General features: G+C 34.7%; 1 protein-coding gene across 1 annotated transcript in view; it reads left to right on the forward strand.

Annotated features, from left to right (window-relative positions):
• Nucleotides 1–635: 635 nt before the first annotated feature.
• The window catches only part of LOC140743981 (uncharacterized), a 41,484-nt gene continuing 25,569 nt past the window's right edge, over nucleotides 636–16,550 (forward strand). Inside the window, exon 1 of the mRNA XM_073075420.1 lies at nucleotides 636–885. Coding sequence (XP_072931521.1) covers nucleotides 852–885 — 34 coding nt within the window. The 5' untranslated portion in view covers nucleotides 636–851. The remainder of the gene's footprint in view (nucleotides 886–16,550) is intronic.

The following is a 16,550-nucleotide window of genomic DNA, read 5'->3' on the forward strand; positions in this document are numbered from 1 at the left end:
CATTTACATACGCAGATGTAAAAGCGTTTCAGACGCGTATAGTGATAGAAAAAACGGATTCCTCTATACAATTTCTATCGAAGTATTTACAACTATTGTAAACAGCCGTCAAAATATTGTATAATAAAATACGATATGTGCCTGACACGTTCAATGTCTGTATATATATATGACAAGCAGGCTTTATCGATTATTATTATTACATATCGGAAATACTAAGTTATAATTTACTGACTCTCGATTTTTGTTAACAATATAAATATTGTTATGTTAATTTAGTCAAATCAACGAACGCCTGCCAGAAGGGGCGAGATGTCGAAAAAATATTCTATTGTCGAAACCGTCTTCCAACCACAGTGAAAATGAGGAAAAGAGGTGGAAAACTCATAAAGCACTGACAATACTGAACATATTTCGTAAAATACACATACATATACAATATACATACATGCATAACACACACAAAAGAGTGTGTCGAACAACTCGACTCTATTACGTCGAACAGAATTCGAGAAAAGCAAAAAAGTCAGACAACAGCAATGACATTTATCTAATTACGGAATCGCGATAAGGGCGCAAGGGGAGGGTCTCTGAGAGGGGATGCTCGATGCTGTCCCGCAGTCGGTCTTCGTACGCTGAGCTGAACGCACGTCCGTTCCACGTTTGAATCGAACGCGCCGATACGTTTTAGAATTTTACGAACTTTTTTTTTATTTTAATTTTTTAATGCCGCAGTGAACGAATGAATTGGATTGGGAATTGTGTTGTAGATGGAAATAATGATTGAATGATGTGAAATGAAAAGTGGGAGATTCTTAATTACGGTGATATGAATATTTAGATGTTTCAACATGACTGTACTTCTAGTTTTTGGACTTTTTGTGGGTGAGTACACTGAACTGGTAATTTTTAAATAATGACTGTTCCAAATAAGAAAAACTAAGTTAATTATTTAAAAAAATATTTCATATTTTGACCATAAAATGTTTTTTTAATAATTAACAAAATGTGTTATAAAAAAGTGTTATTAAATAATTAAGTTATATTGATGTAATGTACATTTAGTTGAAACTTCACAAAGATTTAGTCAAAAGACTTTTAAAAATATTTATAGATAAAAATCGTTGACAAAATATTTGAGAAAAATGATTTTTGACATTTGTCTTTCTTTTTATACCTTTAAAACTATATGTTAACGGTACCAGTAATCGTTCCTACAGATATATGTTAACAGTACCAGTAATCGTTCCTACAGATCAATAATCTTATTAAATCCTCGTGCAAAAAAAGTGTTACGATAAGCACAAGAAATTGCTTTAATATGCTAATATTATGTACAGTAGCTCGAAAATCCGTAGATATGAAGTGAATCGAATTACGAAGCGCTGTTTTGCCAACGGTATCTGTAACTTAATTACTCGCAGAGGCACTTAGCCGACACTTCGGAGATGACACCGAGCTTTGGAAGTTTCTTAACAAAATTAGTTATAAACGGCCGTCGACGTAGAATGCGTTCATTTTAAACCTGATTTTCGGTAAAATTGAATATTGGTGTTTTATGATATCTCCGGCTGATTCACATATGAAGCGATTATTTTAATTTTCAGGAATTATAGCGCATTTGCGATCGGCTCAAGCTAGTAACTGTTTTATATAGAGCTGGTTACAGATGTCCATGTGCGGCAGAGGCTACTTACCATCAGAAAATCCCGTTTCTGGGTACAGGATATGAAGGGTTTAAGCCATGTGTCACCACGCTGACCCAGTACTTATATTAGTTTTCGATTTTTGGGAACGTATTTGGTATCTTTTCGTTGTGTTTTCTTTTAACAATATAATACGTAATAATTAATATATTTATGGATTTGTCAAATACTAAAAATATATTTATGGTTTAATTTGGATATGAGTTTTACAGTTCAAAAACATGAGTTGTAAAATCGTTTATCAATGATGATAGACGCATATAAAACACTTTAGCATGCATCTTTCACGGAAAAGTGGAAACTAAACATGTGCATGTAAGACATGGAAAAAAATTTAGTCTTACATAGCTCAGAATATACCTATGTTAGTATATATTTTTTTTACCTACCTGTTAACTTACTAGGCAACATTGGAACATGTATATACCTAAATAGTTCTTGTTCAAACTCAAAGGCCATAAATAGCCCTGTATTGTAAGGGTGGTGTATTTTTATCTCTTGCGTACGCACGACCATCTGGGACAGAGAGTTGTAAGGCCTGTCTTATAATAGTATGTAATATACTATAATTATTTTTAAATTACATATCTAAATATATATAACTCAAAGGTGACTGACTGACATAGTGATCTATCTAAAGCTTCACGAATAGCTGTTTTCTAGAGGGGTGTGGTAAGGCTTACTTTCATACAAGTAATTCTTTATCGGTTCTACTTTTTCTTTAGAAGCGACACATGTGCGACCGATCTCAGTAACGACTGCAATCCTATTAGGTGATAAAATATGTCTACATAGACTTAGGTCTACATGAACTTCGTGCTCATTTTCTACTAAATATCCATAAATAATACAGTGATTTGTTCACTCGTACTGTTTTCAAATAATGCATCATATTGGAACGGCATTAAATAAATTGAAATCCGGATTTATCTGATTTATGCCCGCAACGCGCGTAGCGAAGTTTCACCCATTCGCGTCGAGAAGTATAAATCAAATTCATAACTTAAATCCGATAAAACTGTTAAACAGTTAATACTTCTCAATTGAAATAGGGTTATAAAGTTCCACATTTAAATATAATGTAGATACGGACCAATATTATAAATATCCAGGGCCGGATTTCAAGGTGTAGAGGTCGAATAAAAGTAACATTTGTTTACGTCAACTCTTTCAGATATGTATTGCTCATAAATTAAACTACGAGTATTTTAAAAAAGAATGTTTTTTGGCACATGTAGTATCTGTAATAATGCGATAAAATACTTTTTGGAAAAAGACCGCAAAAGTGGCTGCCCCATCGTAGACATTTGTTTCTCTATTGTGGGAGGTTTCGTTCTTGCGGTGGTACCAGGCCAGTAGCCTCAGCTGCCTTCTACGCGATCCGGCCCAGTATACATCCCGTGATTCTAAATAGTTTTCATTATTTCAGCCTTAAAGCGCTTATAGTTATGTCGCATGGATTACCTATGGGTATACTGTTTCTGTATGTTTAATAACCAAGTGCGTTTATAACATAGTGGTATGAATTTACGTTATGGTAGGGGAGCCCACGATGCTAAATGTGTACAAACTCAAGCGTCATTGGGACCTATACGATTGTGTGGATTAGACGTTACAATGAAGAAAAGGTTATATTATATTTTTCGAATCAGCGGGCAGTTTTCTTATTCTGAAAATTTGAAAAATAAAGGTATGAGAGTGTATGAATAAGAATGTATGAGAATGAATTAAGTGTGGTAATCGACAGATTATGGTGTTTCCCGTTTTCTAGTATTATTTCCTTTATATTAAAAAGAAAATTGATCGTGACTGTGATAGATTTTTTTACTAATCTGACGGGCTCCCCTGTGCCCGACATAGAAAGGTAACTTATGGTTTAGGATACTCTACAGGGTGTAAGGTATCTCCCATATCTTAGTCTGACGCGCTCGAGACACTCCGGAAATCTCTTCTTGGGCTTCCCAACTATTATGAATGGCATTCATGACAAAGGGAATCTTACTGTGTAAACGGGTATACTTTCCCTACATCATCTGAAGGTGTCAATGATGAACCTACTGTCTACGAATTCCCACTTGGCTAGCGCGGTGGACTATGGCCTTAACTTCTCCCAAACTGAGAGGCCCGTGCCCAATAGTGGGACGATCATGGGTTACGCCCGCTATTAATAATCAATCTATCTAATGTTTTGCCTACCAAAGATCGTCATTTAACAGATTTCTTACTGTACCCTTACCAGGAGTTTTTACGTTACGACAAATATGACTGTTTTGGTATTTGTTTACGGATTGGCCCATACTATTTCCAAGTTCTGACACAATCCGCTAGAGGCGCTGATTGGAAGTTATATGGGCAAATACGTAAGCAAATACCAAAACAGTCATTTGTTAAAACGTAAAAACTCCTGGTAAGGGTAGTGGACATTGTCACATTTCAATATTTTCTAAATAAATAAAAGAGATTAATATTACTCGTAGATTATTAATAATGAGCGTTAATGACGACGAATCTGCTTCTTATTGTATCATTTTAAACGAATTTGAAATTGACATGTATTCAAGGAACGGGACAAATTTGAATCGCTGTAAATCGGCTTTCGCGGAGATTTGCATTCGACCCGCATCGCTGCGGCTCCGCGTTCCCAAAAGGCGGATTTTTGACGGATTTTTTACCACGTATCTATTTAAGACCTAAAATATTGGTTTTGCTGTCGTTTTTGCGTATAAATCTACGAAGATTGGGAACTATGCAAAGGTTATGTTTGAGGTCGTATATCTACAATCTACATTGGAAAATATCGTAGTTTTAATCTTTGATAATAAGACATTCGTGTCTAGGAAATAAACATAGGAATACTGGGAACAATCCTGTGTAAAGGTTATGTTTAAGGTCATATAACTACAGAGTACATTGGGAAATATCGTAGTGTTAATCTGTTGATGACAATACATTTCATTTATTTATTTAGCGAATGTCTTATCAAATAATAGTATGATACTTAGCCTCAGGTTTCAGTAGCTTTTTAATAGGAAGGTCTTATACTGGAACTTGAGATAGACCTCAAAAGTAAATATAACCAAAATGAGCAATATTCGAAAATATAATGTACAATTAGGAAACGAGCATGAAGCCTATCTGATAGTAAGACACTACTGCCACCATTGAACATTTTTTAAGAAACCCAGATAAAATTAATTTCTGAGGTGACAGATTCATTGTTACCTGACGATTAAAGTGGAAAGTCTCAAATAGTTTAACATATATGTGGTAGATTTCTGCGTGGTTCAACCATCATAGTACCATCGTCACATTTATTTCCGTACCAATCGTGTGAAATTGCTATCTCTCGTTTGAAGGGTGTGGTAAAGGATACTAATAGACAACTATAGCATAACCCCCGTAGCTGATAGTTTTCGATAAAGGTTTATGTTTTTCTTTCACGAGAAAATTGTTACTGCTACTTTGTGGCGCTAGATTCAATTCCCGATAGAACGTTTGTGTAAATATTTATATCAATGTATGTTTCAGTAACAGAGTATTTGACAAGTAACCAAGAACTCCTTACTTCTTTAATTTAATATTACTTACTTTTATTATTTCCTTAATACATTGTAACAAGAATTTCTTACTTATTTTTTTCGTATAAAATATTAGTACCAGAAATACCAAGGATAATTATGGTACCCAAATTACAAGCGGGCGTAAGACTCCGTTACAATTTAATTAAATGTTTAGATTGTATTACGGGGCTTCTACTTTTAATATAATTCAATTAATTTCTAATGAAGGAAGCTTGGTTTTCATCAAACTGTAATTGGTACATAATCAATATGTATGGTTTCATGAAGTTTAATTTATTCCTGTATGTAAAGGAGAGACAGGAAGTCAATATGTGGTTTCCATTGTTATCTTTAACTGGGTTCATAATACGCGTGCATCATAGGCGGTGATAGGTTCGCAATATGAAATTCGATCTCTCTCGTATTATTATGATTTTATGCGTGCTTTATGGTCGTCCTTAATTATAAACATCGTAACATAAATATACGTATTTCAAATGGGTGTGGAGATCTTAATCTGAAAGTATACATTTGCTATTCCTTTAATAAAAATTGGAATTCGTATTATCGGAGGATGCACTAATACAAGGTGGTATTTTTCGAAAAGTTCATTTCAGCCCCCATAGCCAAGAAATAAAAAAAGAACACGTCATTCGGTTATCTGTTTTTTCCTCATAATTGACCGCATGAGTGTAAGGTTATTTTTGTTCCATATAATCAAATTTGAGCATTTACGCACAGTTCAAAAATTCACTCTGTATAGTGAATCCGTGGCCAAATACGGTATTTTTATTCAGTCAGTAAATACAACATCCTAATCTTTCCATCCTATGTAAATACAAAAATGATACTAACTCACACAAAAATCAGATAAAAATCAAACAATCCCTAAGCAAATTAAAATCCAACTCATTTAAATCCTATTTAAACAGATCGCTTAAAAATGGTCGTGTTCCTCCAATTACCAGTAAAAATGGGACGACTCTCCCAATTATTACTGTAATTGTTAATCCGAATCTATGTAACGAGAGAATTACATCTTGTTTGAAAGGGTTAGTCGTTAGCGAGGGTTGAAACCGCAGGGCGCCTCAAATAAATATTGATTAATGCTATATTCTATATTTATATAGAAAGTGGAGTACCTATTAGGTTTGTGATATTTAGGTTCTCTAATTAAAGAGATCCCTTAAGATATAAATCATAAGACGAATATATACTATGATTTTTTTAACAGTTCAGTGTCTGAAATATCAATTTCTAAGTAACTGCAATTATTTTTATTTTATTTTTATTTTTTTATAATATAGGAGTAGCCGACGAGCATGCAGTCCACCTGATGGTAAGTGGCTACTGCCGCCCATGGACATCTGTAATCAATCTCAGATAGGATTAGATATTCCTATCTGAGGTCGGCCACAGATGCGCCGCTACCCCTAGAGGACTAAGCTGGAACGCCTCGGAAAGGTCTGTCTCCCTTACCAACCGGAACACAGCAGCGCCTAACATTGCTGTTATTAGGTAGAAATATGTGTGGCGGTGGTGCCGCCGGAGTCGAACCACAAAGGGTTCTACCACCTTCAATTTATTGTTTTATTATTAATTTAATATTATGATTTCATATCATTTTATTATTCTATCCTTTTTTCTATTTCAATATTATTAATTTAATTTTAATAAGAATCTATTTACCTATGATATATTTGCATAACCCTTGGGTTTAGGATAGGAGCACAGAACTAATGTATTTCACTTATGTATTCTACCTTAGCCTGCAATAAATGAATTGAATTGAATTACAAGACGTGGTTTTTCTGTAAGATTGAAATTTCAAATGAGCCTGTAACCAACATCATATGGGTTCTACTTGACTCCGATCTCAGATGCGTTTACAGTACTGATGACTAAAATGATTACCTCAACTGTATGACCATTAAAACGTAGAATTTCTTCACGCTTGAAATGAAGATTTTGTATAGCACATATTAACCTAAACTTTTCTTTTAAATGTATAAAAATCAAAATATTCATAGTACTCCCCCTTCATTAAGATGACTTTCCTCTCTAATTCTTAATGTTACTATTTTATTTTTGCGATTTTTAATTGCGTTTTTTGTGAACATTTTAGGGGCAGAAGATTTCCATCCCTCTAAAATGACCTCTCGTTAACAAGGGGTTGAACCGCGGGGGCGTAATCTTATTGGGGACACGAATACCGCAATTAGTGTTAATTAATCTTTAGAATTGTTTTATTTTACTTTTAATGCTATTTTATTACATCTGCCACATTTGATGTCTTATGAACATTAAAATTAAAAAAAACGCTTTCTACACTCACAATCCTACACTAGGATTCCCTGTGTCGTGGGTACCATAGACAAATACACAAAACCAGAAATCTAAACTTATCAATTAGATGTCTGTCTGGCCTGGGAACGAATCCGGGACCCTCTGCGCGTCAGACCAGTATGGTGACCGCCCCGCCACGCGGGTCGTCACCGGCGGATTTTGAAGGTCATTGACTCTTAGTGTTTGATTCCGAAGGGGCCAGCTCCAAACCTATTTTTGACTGATAACAGTAGAGTTCAGCGCTGCTGTGTTCAGGTTAACACTGTGGTAAGGAAGACATGCTTATCCGAGGAATTCCAACTTAACTCCTCAGGGGTAGCAACGCATCCTTGACCCATCTTACTTAGGAATCTAATCATATCTAGGGTTACGGAATTATATTCACAGGTGATAGTTGCAACCTACTGTCACGTGGACCGCATGCTCTTGTATTACTTCTATATTATAAAAAAAGGAAAATAAATACGCTTGATAGGTGTATAAGGCAGAAATAAGGGTAGCGATAGCGCTCCCATAGTTAACGAATAAAAAGTTCTACCACCTTGACAACTCCAATAAACATTAAAATTCGATTAACATAAAATATCGTATATAAACAGTGTTGTATATTAAAAGAGAAACCAACCCAATAAATATTGTATGAAAAGCGGTTACAATATTAATAGGGAATCCCTTCAGATAACCATTTACTTACAGAATTAAATATTTATAGATACTTCATATTCAATACTAAATGCTTTCAAAATGTATTTGTTCTTTATTCTCTGTATATGTAAATAATTATTTCTGAAGCTAATTCTATAGAGCTGATGTACAAAAGCAGCGATAGGCTAGTTTGAAACTCGGCCTTTCGATCGAGGGGACCGATCGAATCGCAGGCACGCACCTCTGATTTTTCCAAGTTATGTGACGGAAAACATCGTGTATACCTGCATACCTGAGAAATCGTTAAAAAAATAAGGTACGTGAAGTTACCAATTCGCACTTAGCCAGCGCGGTGGACTATGACCTAATCGTTTTCATTCTGAAAGAGGACTCGAGCAAACACAGTAATTGGATGATGATGATTTATATTAAATAATTATTATTAATGAAGCAAATTGTATACTGATGAAATTTAATGTAAAAATGTTTCGTATTCGCAGTACCGAAATGGCATAGTACCGATGCTCGCAATTCGAAATTCTTCGTATAGGATGCGAATATTGCGATTCGTAATACCAAAATAGTTGAACGCTTCCTGTGGGAAATTAATCACCTACTTAGCGACTAGTTATGCCCGTAAAGCAACGTTGCATGATTAGACCGGAAAGTAAGCTTTAAGGCTTGAAATTTCTTTGACTTTGTACGGCAACATGATCTACTTCATTGATTCTTGTTGATCGGGTAGTTAAAAGGTTCACTTTTACATTCATTTTTATTTAGTTATATATTTTAAAAAGCAGTGATAGCCTAGTGGTGGAGAAACTCGGTCTCTGGACCGAGCGGTCCGAGGTTCAAATCCCAGGCACACAGAGGTGTGTGCCTGGGATTTGAACCTTGGACCGATTTTTCAAAATTATGTGTGTATTAGAAATTAATTATCATTTGCTTAAAGAAAAACATCGTGAGGAAACCCGTGTACCTGAGAGATTTACACACAAAAAAATCCCAAAGGCATGTGAAGTCTACCAATACGCACTTGGCCAGCGCGGTGGACTATGGCCTAATCCTTCTCATTATGAGAGGAGACCCGTGCCCAGAAGTGGGACGATTGGGTTGATGATGATGTATATTCTGTTTATAGTGGAGTAGAAATAGTATATTTTGTGCATAAATATACCAATTTAATGATTGTTTGTTGCAAAAGCAATGCTGTGTCTATTTCTGACTTGAAGCATAAGTTGTTGTTAACTTTTGATTTGAAGGAGTGTTAAGGCAGAGGTATTACGTGGAAACTACGATAAGATCTAAGACGTATTTGAAATTAATTTCGTATCCTATTAGCAGTCACTTATATCAGATGGGTGGTATGTTTGATCACTCTGTCTTTTGTTTAAAACATACTCTCTAAATTATTTGAATTTATCATAGATAAGTATGTCACCATCTTGTAGTTGAAAGAAGCCATTTAATGACTTAAACGACTGACAATTTTGTCAGCCGTTTAATGGTTGTCATGGTGTAATTTACGCGGAATAATGCCGACATGCGCAGTTAAGACACGAAATCGAAGAAAAAGTGCGAAGAAATAACGTTTCATTCATAAATGATCTAAAAACTACATTATTTAATATTTTCAAAAACGGAAATAGATGACAGTGACAATTGTCAAAAGGTTACATTATCTTGTTAGAAGCGAGTAATCTTTACTAATCTATGGAATTTATTCACACATAAGAACATAATTATTGCGAACTTTAGCCTGGTTAGTATCACTCAAAACCAAAATACCTTCAGGACTGAATTGAACGCCTGTGTGATTACCGTACCACAGTATTAATACCAAACAACAGCTGCTATTTCTATCGTGTATCTTTCTATTGCTATGAGTAATGGCGCCAAAAGTAAACGCTACTTAACCCTGTTTTCCATATAAACAGACACAAATTCCCGTCAAGTTTTTTCAAAAGACTGCTCTAATTACGGCCGATCAATCCCGTAACCCGATGTGTACACCGACGCCGCGCTCTAACGAAATTGTTCAAAGCTAGTAATTTCATAAAGACCAAAGCCCACCTAATTCAGTCCCCTTTGATGCCTCCTGAATACTTTATACGCCTCTAAGAGGCAAACGTGGAAGCTGACGGCATATTAAATATTACACAATGTTAAACAGAACGCGTTTCAAGGGAAAATGATGCTGCTTTTAAGAAAATTCCAGGTGTTTTTCTTAAAACACGAGCCACAAATTTATAATGTACTAGCTTTCTTTTACAAAATGCCTCATTTCTCACAGAATTTGGGAGGCATTTTGGACGGGAACAAGAAATTTGCGTGCCACTCGGAAATATGGGGTAGCGACACGAACAAATTGAGAATGAATTTAAAATGAAAAAGCGTGGATATGGGTGGGAAGAGATAAATAGAATCTTCAAAAAGAAAACCTTTAGAAATATAAAAACAAACATTAAACAAAAATTAAATCAGTTAGGACTAGCCCATATTAAATATGAGACTAGTCAGTTTGTTGGATTAGTTTCATTCGATGATAAGTAGAGTGGCATGACATAAAAATACAGTGGGAATTAAAAATACAAGTATACATAAGGAATGTTTTGATAGCACAAATTAAATAGTCATACAGAACCTTTACTTAGTACCTATACTTAAAAGGTGCTTAAGCTCTTGTGTATATTAAAAGGCCGACAACGTGCTGGTGAAATTTGTTAAAATAGACTATTATATGAGGATATGTTATTAAAATAGTGACAAATGAAAGGAGACGTTGATGTGACTAATATATATTTTTTTATAATATAATAGTAGCAGATGAGCATGCAGTCCACCTGATTGTAAGTGGCTACTGCTGCCCATGGACATCTGTAATCAACACCAGATAGGATTAGATATCCCTATCTGAGGTCGATCACAGATAAGCCACTACCTCTGAGAACTATGCTGGAAGGCCTCGGAAAAGTATGTCTCCCTTACCACACCCTTCTAACCAAAACACAGCAGCGCTTCCCGATGCTTTTATGAGGCAGAAATAGGTGTGGCGGTGGCGTCGCCGGAGTCGACCCACAAAGGGTTCCACTATCTTAATAAATTCGTTATTCGTGCAAATAGTTGCCTTTGGTAAATAAAATTTTATTTTGGTAAATGAAAATTGTTTACTGTTAAAATTATTATAAAATCCGAGGCAAATAGACCAGTCATCGGAATTTTTAATATTTGATATTGGAATTTTTATATTTTATATCGAGCTTTATAGAGGAGAGTAGTAACCGAACATATTTTTATTTAAAAATAGTATATCTTTATACATATTTCAGTACTATGTAGTATGTTTATCGGTTATATCGTATACGTAATTAGATTTAACATATTTCTGCCTCAACTCGTTAAACTTATGTCTTTTTAAAAACTTTTTAATCAGTGTCCTTTAATTTACATAGAAAACAATGGCTTTTATTATCCAAAATATTCATAAACATACAGCCTGTGACCAAGTTTGATAATAGAATGAATTAAGAAAAGTGATGAAAATCGCAAATGGTGCAACGTTCGGTGCGTAAAGATATAGTGTTGTGTATACGTAATTGTATTGTGTGATGTGTAACTAATTAATGTAGGGTAGATAGACTATTCTACCACTAGTCAATTATTTTATTACATACAACTGGGTTGAACAATATGCAAAAAAGAAATATATAGGATCATATTTGACTGGCTTAATTCCGCGATAATCTTATCTTATATATATATTTCTTATGTGCGTGTGTATTTCACTGAACTCCTCCTAAACGACTGGACTGATTTTGATGAAATTTGTTGTGTGTGTTCAAGGGGACTTGAGAATGGTTTAGATTCACAATTTAGTCCGTGTAGAAAGGGTTTTTTATTAATTTTTAATTCGTAAGTAGTTGTTAATTTTGGAATGTTTTACATTGGTTTCGACAGACTTCGCTACCATCGCAGTTTCAAATATTCTATCTATTTTTCAAACCCGTAAGTGATAAGGGTTGTTTACCCTTAACTTTTTTTTTTATTTATATGGCAACACAACGTTTGCCGGGTCAGCTAGTCTTTATATATATATTTCTTATGTGCGTGTATCTCACTGAACTCCTCCTAAACGACTGGACTGATTTTGATGAAATTTGTTGTGTGTGTTCAAGGGGACTTGGGAATGGTTTAGATTTACAATTTAGTCCGTTATCTTTTTTTCATACCCCTAAGTGATAAGGGTTCTTAACCCTTAACATTTTTTTATTTATATGGCAACACAACGTTCGCCGGGTCAGCTAGTATTAGTCTAAAATTATACAGTAGGTAACTTGATGTAAACTTTTCATTCAGCATTAATAATAACTTTTTCTACCCTTTGCAATTTTAATTAAAAATGTTTATATAGGTAAATATCATATTATTATGTTAATTACACTATCACACCCTTCTCGCACTACCCTATTCTATTTGCGACACAAGTGTGGCACAGCTGCCTACGACCCATTACCGACGGAATGATTTACAATATTCCCTTTGAGATATGCGGCATAGCGTTACTGAAGCTGGGATATGGAAATGTGTAAATACGGCAGAGTAAATACTAATCTGGAGGTCTATTTTGTAAGTAGAATCCGTAGGTTTGTACGAAGTTTCGGGAGGTTCTTACTCTGCGTTACTGACACGTTTCGTAAGCGATATTCTTTAAAATACACCATTTGGTATTTCCTTAAAACGTAACGTCCTTTCGTAATTCGACTCGGAAAGTACAACCAACACACTTATTTGTGCCAAATTAGATCAGTGTTAAGTGCTACTGTGTTCTGGCTTAAAATCTGTTCTGGTGGGCTGGGCACCACTGTGGTAGAGTTCCAATGCTACCTGCAGCCGATGACAGATTTTTTATAATCGTTATCATTAGCTGCGTCGTGTGGTAAGTGTTACTGTAAGTTCTCTTTACGTTCCGATTCAATCCTGGGGGATATATTGGCATCTGTAGCTCTAACGTCAGGAAGAACTCCTATCCTATTTTAGTACAAAAGGAAAACAAAATCATACTAACGTACACAAACAAATAAACAAGCGCTACTAATTATAATGTTAAACAGTTAATTTAAACTATGTTTAAAAGCAAACTGTAAATCGCTAACACATACAACTTAAAACAGAAAGTTACATTATAAGCTTCCCAACGAAAATTGGTTCCGCAGTTTCCAAACTTCGAGAGGAAACGAACAGCGAGCCGTTATAAGATAAAATAAACTACGGAAGCTACAATCGCTACGTTCGTAGCAAACTTCTTCGGAGCTACGGAGCTACGGGGCCTACGAGATATGGGTAGCGCACACTAGTTTTCGTTTCATATAAACATTTGTTCAATGAAAATGTATATTTTTTACTTTAATAAATGCTCGAGGACAGTGCATATAAGGCAGTTTACTAATATAAAATAATACTTTTTTCTACCGACTACTTTAAGATCCATTGAACGGATTTAAATGGAAATGACATGTAGGGATTTAGTGGGCATTTTTAACCGAATGTTTATGTTATTCGATACGTGCTGGTAATGGTAGTAAAAAGTACATAAATCAGTGTAAAAAGCTGATTAAATATTCTTTGCTGAATATTTATTAACAAAAATATAACGATTATATTTAAAACGAAATTAAATATAATAATAATCGATAAAGAGTGTAATTCAATACGCTATTTTTACTCTGTTTTTACGTACCTACTTCAATTCAGCAAACACAAAACTGTTATCACAAAATTTAAGACCACTCTTAATCTAGACAACTGCATCGCAAGTTGTGTACCGCAGCCCTTATGAACACATTAGCGCTTTCAAACTCTTTAAATCACATATAATTCGAGTATAAAATTCAAGACCATTGCTAATCTCGAAAAATCGCAAGTAGTGTGCCGCAGCCTTTATAAACACATTCACGCTTTTCAAACACGGAAACGTGTATAGAAAATATTCCAGTGAGTATTGGATAAAATTAATTAGTTCGCACGTTTTCCACAAAAAGGCCGGAATTAGTTTGGCAGCCAAGTTTCGTGAACTAGCAAAACATCGGAGTTGGTTGCAGCTGCAGTAATTACATCCTATCTGAATTCTATTCGCGTTTAATTGGAAACCGCGGCTTCGATTCATTTTTTAAATAAATAATAAAATTTGTTTCATTTCGCGTAATCTATTTTAACGAATTGTATTTTTTGTGCAATGTTGTTTTATCGAAACGTAGCGGTATGGCAATCGTATGGTACCTACTACCACTTGTTATATATAATTGTCAAATATTCGATGTTGAAAGCAAATATTGTATAGGTTAGTTCTTAATAACGGGCGTAACAGGTGCCAGGTGGTAGACAACAGGTTCTCCTGCGAAACTATTACTACGGTCAACAATAAGCATAATCGAAAACGGTGATTATAAAAAATCTGTTTGGGCGAGACTAATGTCTAGCATGTCTCTATAGTGTGTTCTTGTATGGACCTCGGACATTCAATCAATTGAAAGTTACGATGATGTCATTGCAACAAAATAATACGATCAATTTTCATACTTACTATTAGTACTTAGTTTGAGTTAGGTTACTGAAAGTATACTTAAAATATCATGTCATAAACATTGTTTAGTATAACAAAAATATTATCATTAAGTTTACTATAAAAAAAATTGTTCGTTTCTTAACCATTCCTTTTCCATCCGCAATTTGCAAACGTACGAAAGTAACAAAAATATTCCTAGAATTATCACTTTGACGGCCCCGCACTTGACACTATTGCTCTATACGGCGTCTTACGTCAAAGGGAATAAGCACCGAAAGATGAAATGATGGCGGCAGAGGATGACAGCTGAGGGGCACTTGTCGCACGAAGCGTGCCTCGAGATCAGGGGAATAAACGTTACCTGCCGAAAAGACAGAAATGTGGAACTCAATTTTGGCTTTCATCTTGCAATTGTAAAGAGAAATAAATTTCGGCATGTAATCTTAGATGTTTCCTAGCTGACCCGGCAAATGTTGTGTTGCCATATAAATAAAAAAGGATAAGGGTGAACAACTCTTATCACTAAGAGGTATGAAAAATAGATATTAGCCGATTATCAGACCTACTGAATGTGCAGATAAAATTTGGTGGAACGGTATAAGCCGTGGTAAGCTAGAAATACGGCCTTTCAGTCATTGGGTCGAAGGTTCGAATCCTAAGCTCAGACCTCTGATTTTACTAACTTATGTGCATATTACAATTTAATTATCACTTGTTTCAACGGTGAAGTATTAAGTTAAGTTAAATTTGGCGCAGTCAGGATTTAGATGTCTTAAGTGTCATTGGACGGTTAAATGTCCTTATAAAAACATCTTACACAGCAACTCTTATGATCCTCTGTCAATAAGCACTGGAGCAGCATTATATTAGCGTAGTTTTTATTATAAAACTTACAAGTCGCAAATGTGCATGCAGTCCACCTGACGATAAGGAACAAAGATTTCTAGTATAGGAAGAGACGATTATGCAGTGAAACAAAAGGCTGCAGCAAATCCACACAAATCTCGCTATCATGATAATAGTACTACATATTGTACTAATGTAGCAAGATGTAATGTCAGACGGACATGTATACAAGATCAGAACACGATAACTCTCTTCATTTCCTCGAGATTGCATTGTACCACGCCTGTAGCTTCGTAATGTGTTACTTTGTACTGATGTAACTCCTCTACATAACGATACTATTATTACAATACTAATATAACCCCTATATTATCCTTGAAATTATAACATTTACTAAGTTACTTTATAACGTATTAGTTATAAAGTAACTTAGTAAATTATACCTAATTTATATATCTATTTTTATAACTCATAATGTTTTATATGATAACTAGCTGACTCGGCAAACGTTGTGTTGCCGTATAAATAAAAAAATGTTAAGGGTGAATAAAAGGGTTATCACTTAGGGGTATGAAATATAGATAATAGCCGATTCTCAGACCTACTGTATGTGCATATAAAATTTGGTGAACTAACATTGTGACACGAGAATTTTATATATAAGATTTAGATATTAACGTTTTAAGTACTAACGTTATATAAGCCATTATTAACAAAATGGGCCTTTACAATATCACTACGCAGTTATCATGTAACTAGTAGTAAAATTTTTCACATACCTTAGTTATATGTTTCAGGTAATAATTGCCTATTTACAGCAGAGATCTATTTTCTTGAAAATACTGACGCTATCCTTTTATTAGTGACCAACTCAGCCTTTTCAGA

This window comes from Epargyreus clarus, unplaced genomic scaffold (genome assembly GCF_041222505.1).
Source record: "Epargyreus clarus isolate Ecla_fem2 unplaced genomic scaffold, WU_Ecla_fem_2.2 ptg000008l, whole genome shotgun sequence".
Classification (NCBI taxonomy): Eukaryota; Metazoa; Arthropoda; class Insecta; order Lepidoptera; family Hesperiidae; genus Epargyreus; species Epargyreus clarus.